The sequence below is a fragment of the Melospiza melodia genome, chromosome 3 (genome assembly GCF_035770615.1).
Source record: "Melospiza melodia melodia isolate bMelMel2 chromosome 3, bMelMel2.pri, whole genome shotgun sequence".
In the NCBI taxonomy this organism is placed as follows: Eukaryota; Metazoa; Chordata; class Aves; order Passeriformes; family Passerellidae; genus Melospiza; species Melospiza melodia.
Window position 1 is genome coordinate 69275588 of NC_086196.1, and position 17937 is coordinate 69293524.

The 17937-nt window shown below is 43.0% G+C and overlaps 2 protein-coding genes across 2 annotated transcripts; one reads left to right on the top strand and one right to left on the bottom strand.

Moving 5' to 3' along the window:
- Positions 1 to 2568: 2568 nt before the first annotated feature.
- On the bottom strand, positions 2569 to 12214 carry NSL1 (NSL1 component of MIS12 kinetochore complex). The gene is made up of 7 exons (XM_063152159.1): positions 12075 to 12214; positions 11771 to 11966; positions 11487 to 11571; positions 9693 to 9823; positions 7283 to 7337; positions 4645 to 4712; positions 2569 to 4081 (listed from the first exon to the last, which is right to left on the bottom strand). Exons 1-7 carry the CDS (start codon positions 12212 to 12214, stop codon positions 3803 to 3805), a joined length of 954 nt encoding a protein of 317 aa, XP_063008229.1. The 3' UTR covers positions 2569 to 3802.
- TATDN3 (TatD DNase domain containing 3) lies at positions 12213 to 17443 on the top strand. Its single transcript, XM_063152160.1, has 10 exons — positions 12213 to 12266; positions 12351 to 12383; positions 12464 to 12537; positions 12722 to 12806; positions 13543 to 13605; positions 14618 to 14727; positions 15118 to 15173; positions 15987 to 16099; positions 16870 to 16950; positions 17228 to 17443. The coding sequence occupies exons 1-10, from the start codon at positions 12213 to 12215 to the stop codon at positions 17369 to 17371; spliced, it is 813 nt and encodes a 270-aa protein (XP_063008230.1). The 3' UTR covers positions 17372 to 17443.
- The last annotated feature ends 494 nt before the right edge of the window (positions 17444 to 17937 follow it).

Sequence of the window (17937 nt, forward strand, 5' to 3'; positions counted from 1 at the left end):
TAACCTGCAGCCCCTGACTGTGCTGGGTCTCTCCCAAGCATCTCACAGGGCATTCCCTGGTTTCTTCAAAAGCAGTCTTGCTTCTTTCTTGCTTTGCCATCCAATGTGCCAAGAGCAGGATGTTCACCAAGGGCTGCTCATGGAGGCAGCAGTAAGGTGTGGGTTCAGTGCCATTCTCCAGCTGAGGGGATGCAGACCAGCACCTCCTGGACTAGGCAGAGGGCTATTAGAGGGTGAATTGCTCTCAACTGCTCCTCTGAAACAGCCTAACTACACCTCGTGCAGTTAAAGGGAAGCAGTACACAAGGGCACAAACACAGGCTTAGTTGGGACAGTTGCTTAAAAAGAGAGCATTGGGATCTTGCTGCCTTTGTAGCTCTAGCTCTGTTGAAATAAACAGGACTAGAAGGCAGTATTTTCACAAGCTCAGGGAACAGGTATGTTCTCTTACTATGAACCATGTGGATAAAACACCTGAACAGCCCTCTGGAGTGATCTGTGGGAAAGAAAGTCCCCTTCCACGGAGGGACTTTGAACTTCGTGCTCCAGGAGCAATGCTGCTGCAAATGGCACCTGCACCAGCTACCTGACAGCATCAAATCATGAGCAGCTCACCAAGAATTTATTAGTCCTGAGTAAATATCCACCTCACTGAGTAATTCCCAGCAGCTGCAGAATAAGGTTTCCAGGATAACACAAGCATGGGACAAGCCAGGGGACAGTCCCCTTGAGCCTGAATAGTCTGTTCTTGTTCAGAACAAATGACAAAGGAAATGACAAGTCAAAATTTGCTTGTGGGAACAAGTTTCTACTTAGTATTAAAGCTATCTCTGGTACATCTGTAGAAATGCCTACACAGTAATTCCAGGTAGTGCAGCAGTAAAGGCAGAGTGTTTCTGTGCAGGAGAGAAAATCAGCCCAGAAAGCAGCTTAGTCAGCTGAGCTTACATTTTATAACGGCAGTTTATCAGTGATTTTTGTCTGCACTGAAGCAGCCTACACACATGCAGACTGGTTTTTGATCATAGCTTAGCACAGCATGGCTCTCCTGGAGAATGGCACGTGTCAGAACTGGGTCTCAGAGCACCCAGGCTTCCAAACAGACATCAGGGTCCATGTGAAGATTTCTGGAAGAGGAGCTTCCTCTTTACAGTTAGTAATCCCCTTTGTTCAGAAAGTACACACAGCAAAAGCATGTGTGGGTGCTGCTCCAATTTGCAAGTTCTTCTTGGCCAGGGATGGCCTAGCCTCATGAGCAAAAAGCACACTGCAGACAGGACACACTAACAAACAGTGAGATGTTCTGTCCCGCCCCCAAAAGCCAAGAAATTCAAACTCTGTTTGCAAATGAACCCAAGCATCCCTCACCATTGAGCTGTGTTACAAAATTCAAAGGCTATATAAAGAAAAACTACCAGACATTTCTTGATGCAATACCAATTCGCCCCAAGTTAAAAATAAGAAGCCTGGCTGTTGTGACATTTCAGTAGAAGCCTGATTAGACATGTCTTGCACAACACTGCCTATTCCTATGAAAAGTTAACTGAAGGACAGAAGGCTACTCAGTGGGGAAAAATGAAGTGTTTTATGTATTTCTGCCAATGGGAAGAACAGCAAGTTGCAGGTATCACTGGCTGTAGAATTTTTAAATAACCATTGGAAAAACTGCTGAACATTCATGTTGAGTTCAACTCATCACAGAACTTGCATTTAAAGGAAGGTTCTCTTTCCAGTGTTGCTTGGCCAAAAGTAGCCATCAGATTTTTAAATTCCTAGTTTATACACTGCACTTGGAATCCTGATTGCTTTATCTTTTTCTTTATACAGTCTACTTGGCCAGCATTTCCAGATGCATTTTTCTTCTTCCATCCAATTGCAGTTGCAACACAGGTTATGGAAAAGAAGACCAACTGCTCTAACTCAGAGCATCCATTCCCACTAACTTGAAATCCTGTGCAGGCCAACTATCCTTTAGTCTCTAAACAGAAACATGCACTGTGTGAATTTATTTATTAAGTCTTAAACCACAGTGCTTTCCCTTTTAATTTCTTATGGCATTTGTCCTAACCCAGCTATTTCTGAGGGAACTTCTTCAAAGAGATACCTATTCCTAGCTCTTTTCTGTACTTGCCTGTCATTTGCAGAGAAGAGCAGAGAATCTTCCTATTAACAGAGGAAATGGCCAAACACTGTAATACTGGCCATGCAGAATCTTGCAGGGCTCACCTTAGCCCAGCAGCAGCCAGGATCCATGAGAAGAAAGCCGTAGCAGGGATTTCCAACGCCGCACTCAAAGAGCATGGGCACTCAAAATAGCAAGGGGCTGTGTGAGAAGCAGTCTGAGCCACACACCCCACAGCCCTGCAGCTCCAGTCCCTCTCACATCCTGTCCTCTCTCACCCAATAAGCTTTGCAGCCCTGAGATTAATAACACTTGTGAGTTCAAAGGCAGTAAATGGAACTACTTCAGTTACTCAAGCCAGAATTTAACACAGATGTCCTCTGAAGTACGCTCACTGCTCAGCCACCATCTATTCCGGGATTAGAACTGACAATATTATCTGAAGCTTTGATCTTCCTTAATTGATTTAATTTACTTCACATAAAAACACACATTTATATATACAAGGTCAGGAAAAATATTTACATATTATTACATATACAAAGTCTCAGTACAGATGCTCACTTTTACAAAAGAAATGATGCTAAAATCTGTTTTCTTGTGAACTCCCAGTCTCTTAGACAAGAGGTTGGACCTGTCTTCTTAGCACCAAACATGTCATTAATAAAGCTTCTAAAACCCCCCTCCATTTACTGTGTAACAAATATTTTACATACTAGACAGGAGTATTTACTGCAGGCACATGCAACCATAAACTAGAAAAAGTTATAAATGGTTAAGGCACAAGGCTCAATTTAGTACTAATTTCCAATATTCTAGGCACTAATGAGTAAAGAAAACAAAAGTAAGCTAGCTCAAGTGAATACCATTAACTGGTAACCTCTACTGATCTTTAAAGTTTAGTCAAACAACACAAATGCAAACATAACCCAAGTCAAGATCCTTTCTTGGGTAGAAATATTGCTCAGGAAAACCCCAGGTGCACACCTGGATTACATTAAATGATTTATCAGACCCTAACATGCTGATGGTTGAATTCATGTTCAGAAGAGCACACTGCAAGTAAATACATACAATTATTAAAAATCCAAGTTTCAACAAACATGACTATAAATAAGCCTAAATGACCTACATTCAGGAAAGGTAGGATAGCAAGGACTAATGTCACATGTGTGCATAGACTTCCTTAAAACTCCAACATTGCACCAAATTTGGTGATTTCAATATGCTGCAGTGTCAATTAATTCATTAATATAAAAGCCACATGCCTCAGTAATTAATGAAGGTGCATTAGGAGAACTAGACATTCTCCAACCTCTCTAGAGACATGCTGAATGTAAATGAGCAGTTAGTGGTTTCCTAAAAGACTGCCCACATACATAAAGCATGCATATGAACTCTGAGAAGCACAAGGACTCAAGCTAAAAACTGCAATATAAGAGCAAAAAATTAGTTAAATGGCAAATACACTTGCTGGATATTGGATGCTACTGGTACATGTACCATATATCATCACATATCATCATATGTCAGCAAAACAGAAATATTTAAGAGGTCAAAGACTCATTAAAGAAGCTCCCATGTATAGCACTGAGGGGAGATGAGTTCTAAGAAAAAAGATGGAACACATGGAACAAAAGTACAACTGAGATTCCAATGTGAAAGCACAAAATGAGAAATTCATGCACTGAGAGTGATCTTCCTCCGCCGCAGTGGGTAGCGCCTTCTTCCAGGGGAATCTGCAGCTTTTCTTCTTTTCAGCAAAACATAAGGATTTTTACTGCAAACAGTTCCTGTTGGTGTGACTTCTCCTGGTGGTACTGAATTTTGGACATTGTTTTCCTCCTTCACCTTGAAACCAGAAAAGACTTCTTGCCGTAGCTTGCAGAGTTCCAAGGTTGGTTGCATAGTCAATGCTTGGGAAAAACCTTCTGCTTTTTCTATGAGTGCTGGAATACACTGCAAAACCCGAGGAGCTCAAGTTACATGGGAAAAACAATGGTCATAAAGCATGCAATATGCTAATGAGATTCTGACAGGCACAAAAGCTTCAGTGTCTGCAGAGATGATGCTCAGGATGGCAAGTGAGGGCTGTGAATGCAGAGCTACCACCCCAATAGTGAGGTGTCTGCACCCAGAAACCATGCAAAGAGTGTGCCAAAGTGAAGTGTTCCCACATGGTATCTCTAAGCTCAGGCAGTATCACAGGAACACCACAGCTCCTAAGCAGGTACTGAAGTAACAAATGTCATACTCTAGGTGAAGCCATACAAGTCTTCAAAAGATGTTTTTCAGATGCTGCAGGTTCCAAAATCTCAATGGAAGCATTTCCTGGGTAATCTCCCTTACTACCACGAGGGAGAATGTTTTACACACACAATGCTTTACCTGCTTCCTCAGTACACACACAGGCTTTTTTCTACCAAACTATAAGAAAGATGAGTTAGAACTCCTGTTTTGTGACATATTACCAGATCAAGAAGATAAAACCATATTTCTCTTGGAGCACATGGAGGTCTCACCTTCATGGCTTCGCTGATCTGTTTGGATGCCACCTCTGCCGCCTGCTTCAGATCTGCGATGTAAGCATCTGTAGACAAACACAGCCAAATCAACTTCTGAAATATAACCCTTTCCCCCACTGCTCACTATTAGAAAATGGACAGAAAACCAGTAAAGTCCCATATAAAACCTAAACCTGCAGCACATCCCTCTCACTGTAACACTGAGAACAGCTGCATGGTATATCTCACTAGTAGTACTCTGTATCACTCAAATTGCAGAGGCTAGCAGTCCCAACTACAGAAAACCCCAAAGTTCTTACCTAAAAAACACAAAGCCAGTATTTGAAATAAGAGAACAGTTGTAAAGAAATAATTACACAGGAAGATTTGTTTTCAAAACTTTTAAGCTCATATTCCATTTGATAAAACCCACACAGAACACAGAGAACAGACACCACTGTGGGGAACAGGAGATTTAGAAAACCCATTTTCAGAAGGGCAAATACTATAAAGGCTGGGATTTTTTTCTTCTGGTTTAATTTATCAACACCAAAAAGAACCAAACATAAATAACATGAACTGTATTAATTCTGCTGTGCTAACAAGAAAAAATCCCCCAGCTTTCAGGAACACTGAAGCAGGCAGCAGGTGCAGAACACCAGCATATATTTGACTCTAGTAGCAATGTGATAAGATCACCAATACTTTAATTCTGTATTCAAGAGTTAAACTCTAGCCTATTATGAAACTGTTTTGCATGTTCTCCATCCACAAAACTTAAAATGAGCACACTATCATGCTTCTTGGAAGTAAGGAGCCTCACCTCCACTACTATTAGTTTTCTGTAGGGTTTCACCAGTGCCTGCAGTAGGACACAGTGTCAGGTGGTGCACACACCTCTAAACCCTGTCAGGGTTAAACACAACTCTCTGTTTTGAAGTCAATCTTATCTGTGCTGCTGAAGGCATTTATAAGTCAGTCACAGCATTCTAGCTCAGGGTTACAGTGATTCCCTGCTGAAAGGTGGTAACCACCAAGGGATGGTGCTTGTTGAACTGTCCATGTATCCAGTGTGCTGCTCAGAGCTGGTTTAGGAACACATGATCCCTACATGAACATAGACACTAAAACACACCATCACTCAGTTTGGAAGAATCAGCAGTCCAGAAGCAACTTCTTTAGACTCATCTCAGAGCCCTGTGGAAGGGTATTCTCTAAAAGAAGGATATCTCTACAATGAAGCATTCTTACAATAAAGTATTGGGATGAGGAGGCTGGTGACCTTATGAAATGGTAAGGATGGAGTTAAGTGAAAGAAGAAATAATTATCTGGATTATTGTACAGAAAGACTGACACACAGTTAAATGAAATTTGCCTGCAAGAGTTTGCCTTGACATAGATGGCATTATATTCCTCAGTGTTCAAGGCTTTCCAAAACATAGGGAAACGAAACAAGGAAATGAAAGGTATTGAGTAATCTAAACATTTTTGGTTTCTGGCCACTGTACTTGCTAAACTGGGATACATAAACTTCCCAAAGACTACATAATACCAAAATGCTCCATAAACTCCGTGGCATCTTTGCTACAACTTTGCTGTTACCAAACCCAAAACCACAGTATCATAGTGCAAGCTGCTACTAACTTGCAAGCAGTGGACTGACATGAGAAAAGCCTGGGTTTGGACACTAGAATCCAGAAGGAACTCCGATACAAAGTGACCACTGTACTGCTGCTACTGGCTGCTTTGCTGCTGGAAGCCATGTCTCACATCTTAAAGGAGGAAATGATGTTTAGAATGAAGTCAGATCAGCAGGGTGAGAACTGAAGACTCAGCTCAGCTCCTCAAACTCTAAGCACCGCTGCTTGTTACATCATGTGCAGTAATTCATAGTGAGGGTGCTCACTTTTCAAATTAGAACTGCACTGCTGATATCTGTCATTATTCAATACTTAACAACGGGTAACACACAACTCCCCATTTATTAAAGCCAGCCTCAAAAGAGGACATCCCAATCATCCGCTGCAAAATCCACCACCTTGTTCCAAGGAGTCTGCACAAGGCATCTTTCCAATCCATGCAGCAAACTTACAAGGTTGTCTGCAGCTCTGTTCCCTCATCAACCCTCACAAGTGACACAGGCAGGATGAAATCTCTGTCCTAGTTAGGAGAGTCAACACCGCCACCACTGAGTCCTGCACAACAGCTTTCAACTCCCTGAAGGAAATGACTGATTAGGAAGAGAGGCTGAAGCATTTCTAGTACTTGTGTAAAATGAACACAAGAACAGATGAAGTTCAATGGCAGTGATCCATCAGTTCCTCATCTGGCACCACCAGTGATGAAGGAAAGAAGTAAGGAAGCCTTCTGGGGTAGCTGTGTGACAATTTCTCCCCAACACACACACACACACAGAGCTTTTTGCCTTCAAGTACAGTGCCTAACTGCAGGCAGCACTCAGAATGAGAGAAATGCACACAGTAAAATTCAGGCAGCAATACATTCACTTATGACAAACTTCTAGCTTTTTTGTTAATTTATAAACAGCCAATTTTAAACAAGCTTAAAGAAAGAAAACGTGTCAAACATTTACAGTTAGCCAGTAAGCGAGGCAGTGTTTCCTCAGCACAGCTGCCCTCCCCACAAAGTCTTTACCTTGCGAAGGCTGAGGTCTTATGTCTGCTGGTTTTACCACAGGCTGGTAGAGCTTCTGCATATTTAAAAAAAAAAAAACCCAACAATTGTGAAATACTCATTTGGTTTAATAGATACCTAATATATATATATGGATATTGTGGTGAAATTATTTAGATCAAGAATGTATTAAAGGTACAGATTATAGATACTTAGTTACTGAAAATAGCATTCTGGTTAACACAGTTACACTCACTGTAAACACATCTCCAGAAATCTGCTTTAGTTGGCAGAATTCTAATTATTAAAGCATGAAAACTGACATCCAGGGCATTTTGGAAGAAGCATTGCCACCTGCTGCATGACTGAGGAAAAAGAGCTGCTCTAGCTTCTCAAGAGCCATTCACAGAACCAGCATGCTTTCCCAGAGCCACAAACTCCAACAAAAGGTGCATTAAGACAAAAAGCTAAGAAAATGAAAAGTACTTAAACAAGTACACTCTAGCCCTGCAATTACTTATACAGAACTAAGAACACTCTGCTTCACACACTGTGAGTCTTGTGCCTTACATCAGTTAACTGAGACATGAAGAGAACTAGTAATAACTGAATATAACCCATTCTCAGTTGCATTAAAGGTGCAATTAGAAGCAGCTAACAGGGAAGAAGGACACAAAGCAAGGCCAAGGGAACAGAAGTTAGATCATCTGCAAGTTAGTGTTCTCCACTTCAGGAGCTGTCCCTCAACCTTCTTCAGGCAACATCAAGTAGGGGAAAGCTAATTATTCCTTGCTGTAGTTTTGGGAGAAATTTTTTTCACAGTCCACACAACTTAGCAAGTTTGCAGTAACAGCTCCAAGCAGGAGAGCAAACATGGCTTGCATTAGCCTCAAACTCTACAGACCACATCGACTGGAAACCCACAGGACGATCTTGTGCTTTGGCAGTGACAAGGAAATCACCACAATAAATGACTGGTTCTCTCCAGATAAATCACATCTTCATGGCTGCTTTTATGCCTCAGAAAGCATAACTCATTTAGCTATGATGATGAAAGAACACAAGAAACACTCAACCAAAACCAAAGAAACCACTGGTACCTTTGCAGAAATAGCTGAGAGATGAAAAAAAAAGGACCACTTACAGAGATAAACTAAGCTTTCCATATTTCTTACATGTATTTTTACATATTCTTACAGAGATAAACTAAACTTTTGCAGAGAATTTTAATTAAAATTCATCTAGTTGTGGTGGTGTAAACTTTGAAGAGATCAGCAAGAGAAAAAAAGGAGCATGAGAGGCATTCCAAATAACTAATCCACTGTGGCACTCAGGTAGCAGAAAGATTAAAAGGTCTTGTTAAATCTTGGGGTTATTCAATAGCATATTTAATTTAAGTTGATTTTGTTTGTTTTACATACTTAATATACTGACAAAACAGAGAGATCACAAAAAGCAATACATATCAGAAAATATCTCAGGTGTAAGATGAAAGTGCACCCGTGCACTTTTCCTTGCTGTAAATCATCTCTGCCTGGCTAACCCAGAGAGTTAACATTTGTCAATTTTAGTCCTCAGAAATACAATGCAGGCTCCTACACAACTTTCTAAAACATTCCCTGTCTGCTTTTGTATAGAATAGCTGAAGTTGGAAAGGACCTCTAAACATCCTCCTGAAGTTAGGCCAACTAGGGCAGGTTGCTCAGAACCTCATCCATGAATCTCTCCAAGGATGAAGATGGCACAGCTGCACTGGGCAGCTTGTGCCAGTGTTTGACTCTGCCTCAGCCTCTTGTATTTTTGCCAAAGGAATCCTAATTAATCAGGAGGTAAGCAAAAGGGAGGAACAACTTCAGGGAGGAAATCCAGCAGGTAAGGACACAACTGGCTTGTTTAATGCCAGTAATTACTTTACACTGTGTGTCAAAAATCCCACAGAACTGACTGTGCTGATTCATTAATCCACACTGCCTTTTGCTTTACTGAAAGTCATTACTCCCAGTATTTACTAGCTCCAAGAAAGTGCTTAGGAAGCCACTGACATTTTTTAAGCGGTACACTGCATGTGATACTATCTATCTGTATGTAGTGTAAGTAACATTTAGCACCTCAACCTCAGCCAGTCCAGCCCTAGGGCAAGGACTTGAGGAACTCGAAGATAATAGGTGCCTACTGGCTTGTAAATCCTGAGTCACCAGGCTGAAGCAATCTGCTGCAGTTTCTTTGTGCCACAGACCCAATTCAGACACAGTCACAATGCTTTGTAGCAACCATCAGTAAACTTCCTAAGTTTAACCCTTAGTTAATGAAAAAAAAGCAATTTCATTTTATGATAAAGAATCCAAAGCAATCATGGGAAGGAGCTTAAAGGTCAAGACTGGATGATTGATTTCTTAATGCAAAGGTTTTCTGGAAGTCTTAGGTTACTCACCAACATCTCCTGCTCTGCTTTCATGGTTTCAATAGCATGCACCAGGATCTTTTTAGGCCACTGTTTACGCCTAGTTGCTGTCTCTACTATTAATTCATCAAATTCATCCTCCAGAATTTTAATATTGGAATCTGAAAGTGACAAACACACATAGTTACTGTGGAATTCTCATATTTTTTTTTGAGACAAACCTGTCAAGAAAAAGAAGTTTCAGATCTCAAATAAAAAAAAATCATGCATGATTATCAACACAGAAATAAACGTATGTCTTGAATCTCCTTGCTAAGAGAGTATAGAGATTGGAGCATAACTTGATGTTGGCCAGTTATTCTGAAGTAAATGATCTGGCGTGGGGAGAGGGAGAGAACCATCCAGGGGAAAAAATAACAAATGTATTTCCCTATGAACTCTGAATCTGTGAAGAAACTCTTATGAAGCAATGGCTATATTTTAAGAAGAAAAATTATTTATCTGTGTGATTTACAAGCATTAAACAAACTCCAACTGCACAAACAGTAATTGGAAGCCTAGCTGATTTTACATCACGCGGTGCACAAATAAGCAGTTTAAGATTAAAATTCACTGTTCCCACTAATGTGCTGAGTATAACTTGCAAGCCATGCAATGTTTTCAATCTAGTGGTAAACAATGGATTTTGAGCACCCCCTGTGGGTAACTCTGTGCAGAATCAAGTGATTACAAAACTCAGAAAGGAAAAGCCAAGGTTTTAGGAGACTCTGTGAGTTTGTTTTGGTTGTTTGTTTTAAGATCACCATGAAACCATTTAAATATTGACAAGAAAGACTTAAGCCACTGATCAACATAAATATGGAAGGCACAAACTGACAGATCTCTTGGTGACCCAAACTGGATCAGAGCTAGGCACATGAGTAAATCTATATGGAATTAAAAACACAATACAGTCCTTACACCTGCTTTATGCAGCTGTGGGCAGATGACAGTGTCTCAGTTTTGCATTTTGCATCATGAGTTCTGTGCATTTTTGACCTTGTAGTCCAAGTACCTGGAGTTTTATCATTCTAGAACTACAACAGCAGACACTTCACAGAATCAGAGAATAGTCTGGGTTGGAAGGGCCTTTAAAAGTGATCTAGCCCAAGCCCCCTGCAATGAGCAGGTACATAGGTTCAACTAGATCACACTGTTTAGAGCATCCCGACCAAAAAAACGGTTCAATGCTTTTGGTTCAACAGCTCCATAGTTAGCTCAATGTATCTGTATTCTCAGCTCTATGTAAATGCAAAAAGCATTAAACTACAGGCAAAGACCACCTAAAGCCAACACAGGTGAGTGAATGAACCACACTGAAATTTTCTTTCACCAGACTACCAGACTACCAAGTATCTCCACTACTATTATTCAAAAGACAGTAATTATAAATACATTGTTTCCATTACATATATTTATATAGCAATAACTTTCAACACTTGATCTGTATATTCAATAGCAGCACAAGACAGTCTCCTAGGGTCCTCTGACAGATCTTGGTCACTGCCCCCAACACTGAGGCTGGAGGGGCCCTCCAGAGCCTCCTGCTCACAGCAGAGTCAAAGCCCATTTCAAAACAGGTTGCTCCAGAGGGTTTGTGGAAGCCTCAAGTGCTGGAGACAAGCTCTGGGCAGCCTTTTCCAATGCTCCGTTATCCTAGGAATGAGTTTTTACTTCCGTACATCAAGTCAGAAGCTCCCCTTTCAAACGGGCTCCTTTTACCTCCGGACAAAACCAAACCAAACCCAGCCCGGGGAGCGGGAAGCGAATGGAAGCGAGGCCTACCGCTCTGCAGCCGGGAGTCATCCGAGGCCTCCTCCCAGGGCTCCCCGTTAATGGTGACGTTCTCCCGCACCGCTGTCTCGAAGTTCTGCAAGGCACGGAGCAGACTGAGAATCCATCGGTCCGTCCGTGAATCCATACATGCATCCCTCAGGAAGAGCCCGTCTCGCCTGACTGCCCTGCCCACCCCGGTGCAAGCCGCCCGTCACCCCGGCTGCCGAGCGCTGCCAGCGGGGCCCGCCGGGCCCTGTGCCGGGACGTTCCCGTTCCCGCTCCCCAGAGCTCACCCAGATCGCGTCCGCCTCGGCGGCGGCCCCGCCCGGCTGTCCCTCCGCCAGGGCCCGCACGAAGGGCGCGCACAGCTCCAGCACGGCGCCCAGCCCGCGCCGCGAGCAGCAGCGCACCCGCGGGTCCCGCCGCGCCTCCTCCGGCTCCGGCTCCGGCTCCGGCTCCCATTCCGGCTCCGGCTCCGGCTCCGGCTCCCACTCCCGCTCCGGCTCCGGCTCCGGCTCCGGCTCCCGCTCCGGCTCCGGCTCCCGCTCCCGCTCCCGCTCCGGCTCCCGCCCCGGCCCCGGCCCCGGCCCCGGCCCCGGCCCCGGCCCCGGCCCCGGCCCCGCGCCCGCCGCCTCCGGCTTCGGCGGCGCCTCCATTTCCCGCCCGGGACGCGGGGAAAATGCCGGCCCGGAAGCGGAACCCGCGGCCGCTCGGTGCCTTCCCGCCGGGCGCGGCATGGCGGGGCCGGTGGACTGTCACTGCCACCTGGCCGCGGCCTGCTTCCAGCCGGTGAGGGGCGGCGGGCGGGCGGCCGGGGGCAGTCCCGAGTGCCGGTCGCAGCCTTGGTGCTGAGGCGGTGCGTGTCTCTTGCAGGACGTGGCGGCCGTGGTGCGGGCGGCGGAGCAGGTGAGGCGGGGCGGCCTGAGGGGACCCTCTGCCCGCGGCTCCGCCGGTCTCAGCGGGCCGGGGGTCTCTGTGTGCCGCAGGCGGCCGTGTCGGCGCTGGTGGTGGTGTCGGAGCAGGCGAGCGAGTTCCGGAGCGTCGTGGAGCTGTCCGAGAGGTGCGAGGCCGGCGGGGATCCCGCGCCCACCCGGGTCCGCGCCTTGGGGACTGACGGGGGATGCGCTGCCCCCCTCAGTCAGGCCGGCCCTTCTTGGCTCTAAACCTGCGCTCTCTGCGGGCTCTTGGCGTTAAACTTGGTTCTCTGTGGTTTTTCACACTCTCGCTATCTGTTCCGTGCCTAGATTCCCAGGGTTTGTCTTGCCGTGCCTGGGAGTTCACCCCGTTCAAGAGATTTCTCCAGAGGAGCAGCGCAGTGTTACTTTGAAGGTAAAACGCGGCCTCTAAAATACTGCTGGGACTTTTCAGGACAGACGACAGGATGCTCCGATCTGCCTGATTTACCTTCAGTGGTTTTTCTGCCGTCTGTCATGCAAGGAGACCCAGTGCACCAAATCCCAGGCTCTCTCAGCACATCCATTTGTCCCTGTTAGCCCTTAAAGCAGAATTGTTTTCTGGAGTCATCTGGCTGTATCACTGCAGTGAAATGGTTTTAGAAATCCCAAGCGTGCTTTGCTTACAGCAAACAACATGTGCAGATGTTCCTTTGTTAACATGGGAACTGGAAGGCAACTGTTTATTGCCTTATCCTGAAAATCTCAGGGAGCTATCTGCAGCTATTTCAGGTTACCAAGTTATTTTTGGGCCTTGTTTTAATTATCTCTGCTGCTACTGTGAAAAGTTAGCTCAGGAGTATTTAGAATAAGGTTTTAAGATATATACACACACACACACACATATATATACACAGAGGGAGAGAGACAGGTAGATATAGGTATAGAATGTAATAACAATATGTAATGAATATATGTAATGAAATGGTTATTAAGTAAAGAAGATAAATCCTTCAGACTTCTAAAATCTGACTGCACAGCTCACAGTAATGACAAGTTGTGAAGTACAGAATTTCAGAACAGTGAAGGAAACACCAATTTTATCATAATGCTGGGTTCATAACCCTTTCCCCTTGTAAGGGCAGTGAGAGTTGCATCTTTTATTCTTGCAGGATCTGGATGCTGCACTGCCTCTTATAGAACGTTACAAAGACAAGTTGGTGGGGATTGGAGAAGTGAGTGGAATTCTATAACTTGTTTAAATCTCTCCAGCAGCAGCTGTCACTGGAATTACAAAAACTGAGTCAATGCTTGTTTTTCTGTGTGTGATAAGAATTGCTGTCAGCCTGAATAAGCACTAAGGCTGATTGGTAGTTCTCTTAATGTGCTTTCCATTACAGCTTTGCTTGATTCCTTCTTTTTCTTTGTTATTGCTATTAGAAAATAGATGGAATTTATGTTGCTGGAGTTGTTGGAAGATTACATACTTATGCTCTCTCATACCAAAGGCAGGTCCTTGCTGCCTTCTTCTCTGACAAAGTTAGGCTAAGCTGTGATTTCAGTGACTTGTACAGTTCTTTTTTTTAATCCTTCATCTATCTGTATCCATCTGTTGTCTGCTGTCTTACATTTGTTTATAAATGAATTGAGGCTTTAGGATGGAGTTTGTCTCAATTTGTTTGTTAGTACCAGAGGGACTTGCATCTGGTTCTGCACTGGCTACAGAAAAAGCAGGTTTTGGCAGAGTTTGTAGCTAAATATGCCATGTTGTACTGTGTATGAAGAACTTCTCTTCATCTAACTGTGAATGGGACTGCTTTGACAAACGTTTGAACATGTTTAGATCAAAAAAGTATAGAACTAATGGGTAATTTTTGCTAGGGATTGGACTAAAGCTATGGGTTCAGGACAGAAATTTTGCTTATACTGGGGATACATATTAGAGACTTAATCTGACATAATATTCAATAGAATGTAAACCCCCAGAAAACCAGTTACAGACTAAAATGTTAAATACCCTTGTTAGTAGCTGTCTGCCCACAAATGCTGTCATTGTTGAAAAGTTTATGGTTGAGAATGCATTTTTTTTTTAATTTAAGCTGCAGCTGAGCTCATTTTAATTGAAATCTCTATTCATATTTTGAAATGTTTTGCAGTTTTGAATCATGGTATGCCTTTGTATGTCTAATTATGGTTCTGTTAAGTGTTAGGTCTGTAAAACTTTTCCCTTCTCTTCTTGTTCTGTAGGTTGGACTAGATTTCACTCCCAGATTTGCCAGCACTGATGAACAGAAGGAAGGACAAAGACAGGTTTTGATCAAGCAGATTGAGCTGGCAAGAAGACTGGATTTGCCATTGTAGGTTTTGTTTGTACCAGGAGGATTTGCCAGGTCTCAGTAACATGTTGAAACACTTCCAGATTAAGTGCCCACAGAACTTTCCTTAGATGGATTAAACTGGCATAGTTTAATGTGTCCTGTCAGTCTCCAGTTTGAGATTTAATTGTAGAATTTTCCTTATGTTTGCATTTCTGTACAGACATCTTATGTACCCTGTCCATGCTATGTTGTTCCTATATCTTCACTGTAGCTGAAAGATTAATATATACAACCCTGGGTTTTTTCCTTGATAAAAGTTGTAGTATGGAGTCATTATTTTCATCCCAAGATACTGTTAGTTTGTTGGTATTTGCAAGAAAAGGGTATTTGGCTAAATTTCCTAATGCTGGGCCTCTCCTTGCTGTGCAGAAATGTTCATTCCCGCTCAGCTGGAAGACCAACCATCAATCTCCTGAAGGAACAAGGTAAGGTTTTCAGGCATTTCCTCTGCCGTGGCTTTGGCCAGCAGGATTTCTCCAGTTGTGCCATGTCCTCACATCAGTTTGTGTGTGTTTAATTCAGGACTGTGAAAAACGCCAGTCACTTGGTTTTAAATTTTTAAAAGTTTAATAGTAATAAAATGGTTATAAAAATAGTAACACAATTAGAGTAATAATAATTTGGACAATTTCAATTAGGACAATATGAGACAATAGAGACAAAGAGTTACGGATGTCCAGGTACGTTTTTCTGGGAAGGACACCCGTTAACAGAGGATTAACCCTTAAAAGCAATAGCCCATTGAATATTCATACATCTCATACATGATGCATAAATTCCATTCAAACACAGGATTCTGTCTGGTCAGTGTCAACTTCTTCCTCTGAATCCTGACAGTGCCTTCGAGGCAGGAAGAAGTTCATTTCTTCTGATAATGGGGCAATAAATTCTCTTTCTCTGAAAGATTTAAGTGTCCTGTGGCTGCTATCTCACTGCAAGTCCTTTCTTTAAAAAGAGTATCCTACATAGCATAGTTTCTATTTTAAGATTTTGTTATAATCTAAAACTATATTTAACACACTACTTAAGAGAATTAATACAGCATAACTTTCTAACATAACACATATAATATTCATTTTAATATTTGCGAGAAGCCAATCATAAAATATGCATTTTTCACAGGAGCAGTAGTGCAGAGTTTCTGTGTTAATTCTGTGTGGGACCAAGGTGCCATGGGAAGCTGGCATGGCAGCCCTGTGTAACCCTGCTGCTGATGTGGTTTGTTTTGTTTCTCCAAGGTGCTACCAAGGTGTTGCTCCATGCCTTTGATGGGAAGCCATCTGTAGCCATGGAAGGGGTGAGAGCTGGATACTACTTCTCCATTCCTCCTTCCATTGTAAGGAGTGAACAGGTAATGTTTCATTCCAGCTGGGGTCTGCTCCTTCTCCATGCATTGCACATTTTTACTTTGGCTGAATCGCTGCCTGGGGCTTTTGCCTTAGCTGTGCTTTGGAGGGGGAATTCTGGCTAAAGCAGCTCAGCTATTCCTGAGAAACAAGGGGGATTTTTCTCATTTTATTGTGGTTTCCGGTGAGCTCTTCTTCAGAAGATTCTGTCACTGGACTGTTTTACAGCAGGGACATGGCACGTAGAGAAGGAGTAGTTTTTGTGATAGCACTGCTTTCTGTGATAAGCTCGGGAAATATAAGAGAGGAAAAAGTTTGATTCAAGTGGAGGGAGCATGAGGGGTGGATATAAATTATATAAATGGGGATGAGGCTAGGTACTTAGGAGGAAGGGAAACAAACTGGGGTTGAGAGGTAAAGCAGAGAGGAGGAAAAAGTACACAAATATTATATGCACAGAAACCAGCAAATTAGAATTGCACTGGCAACTCTGTAACTGCAATATAACTGCATGATTAAATAAATTACAATGAATTCAGCTTTGAGATAATGGTATTTTGGACATTTAGAGAACAGGAGAACCTTAATTTGAAGGGACTTCTCAAGCAGCTCTTGGTGTTATTGCTTCCATCCAGAAATTGTTGATAAAATGTAAACAGTGGCACCAAAGTCTTTTGATGCTGTCTCTAAATGTAGGGAATATCCTCCCTTCATGTTTTTCCCCCCACAGTTTGAAGTTCATAAAGCATTTAATGGCTGTCTTATTTTCTTCAAGAAGCAGAAGCTTGTGAAACAGCTGCCACTAGAAAATATGTGCTTGGAAACTGATTCTCCTGCTCTGGGGCCTGAAAAACAGGTAGGTGATGGGAGGGAGGGACTTCTGTGTGTTTGCATCCAGACCTACACCTTGTGGAGGAGGTCAGCTGCTGGCACAGGGTAGTGAAGTAGTCTTGAGTGTAGTTACAAGAGAGGAAAGAGGCTACCAAGGGAACTTCATCCAAGAGGAATGGATACATGTGATTTTTCTGCCACACGTGCCACAGTGTGACTGAAGTTGTGTCAGAAAGCACTGAATCTGAAACACTCGTGATCTCTAGGGGTCTGTAATTTGATTGGTTTTGTTTGTTTTTCAGGTGAGAAATGAACCCAAAAACATTTACATTGCTGCTGAATACATTGCCAAAATTAAAGGAATTCCAGTTGGAGAAGTTATAGAAGTGACTACACAGAATGCACTAAAAGTATTCCCTAAACTTCAGCACTTTATTCGGATATAGATTCAGAAACTGAAATATATGATGTTGCAGAAAGTATTACTTGTGGTGTAATTAATAAAACCAATTATTGTACATCTTGTGTTAAAGCGGAGTTTTGCAGTTGGAAGCTCAAGAGGCAAGGAGTGTTTATATAGCTGGATAGGATGAAAATAGGGAATTTCTCAAAGGCCTTTGGTGTGTACCATAATAATCTCATTAACATGATAAAGGCATGTTGTTCCTTTGCATCTCTCATGTCTCTGAACAAATAGTTTATAAAGGAGGGCACCATAAAATTGTCAGTTTAGTTTCTCAGGCTTCTTGCCAGCTGCTCCTAGTCTGGGTGATGGCCACTGTACAGTGCTTGATGTCCCCTTCACTCCTTGTTTCTGCTGACTGAAAGTCACAAGTTGTGGACCCAGGCATGGTAAGAAATTTCCTATTAGAACTGGCAGCCTGCACATCCCTTTCTGAGCCATTAAAAAACCCAGCTGGATGGACATTCTCTGTATTCTGTGCTGACTGGACTGAGGGGTGCAGAAGCAATATCTTTTCAAAATACAGTTAGAAGAATTATAGCCCTTCTC

Excerpts from the sequence above, each read along its gene's own strand:
- TATDN3 (XM_063152160.1), top strand. The coding sequence starts at position 12,213 with ATGGCGGGGCCGGTGGACTGTCACTGCCACCTGGCCGCGGCCTGCTTC. Across the intron at positions 12,538-12,721 it reads GTCGTGGAGCTGTCCGAGAG|ATTCCCAGGGTTTGTCTTGC; the intron begins GTGCGAGGCCGG and ends TTCCGTGCCTAG. Across the intron at positions 13,606-14,617 it reads AGTTGGTGGGGATTGGAGAA|GTTGGACTAGATTTCACTCC; the intron begins GTGAGTGGAATT and ends CTTGTTCTGTAG.
- NSL1 (XM_063152159.1), bottom strand. The coding sequence starts at position 12,214 with ATGCCGCGCCCGGCGGGAAGGCACCGAGCGGCCGCGGGTTCCGCTTCC. Across the intron at positions 11,967-12,074 it reads CCGGGGCCGGGGCCGGGGCC|GGAGCCGGAGCCGGAGCCGG; the intron begins GGGGCCGGGGCC and ends GGAGCGGGAGTG. Across the intron at positions 4,713-7,282 it reads AAGACCTCAGCCTTCGCAAG|ATGCTTACATCGCAGATCTG; the intron begins GTAAAGACTTTG and ends GTTTGTCTACAG.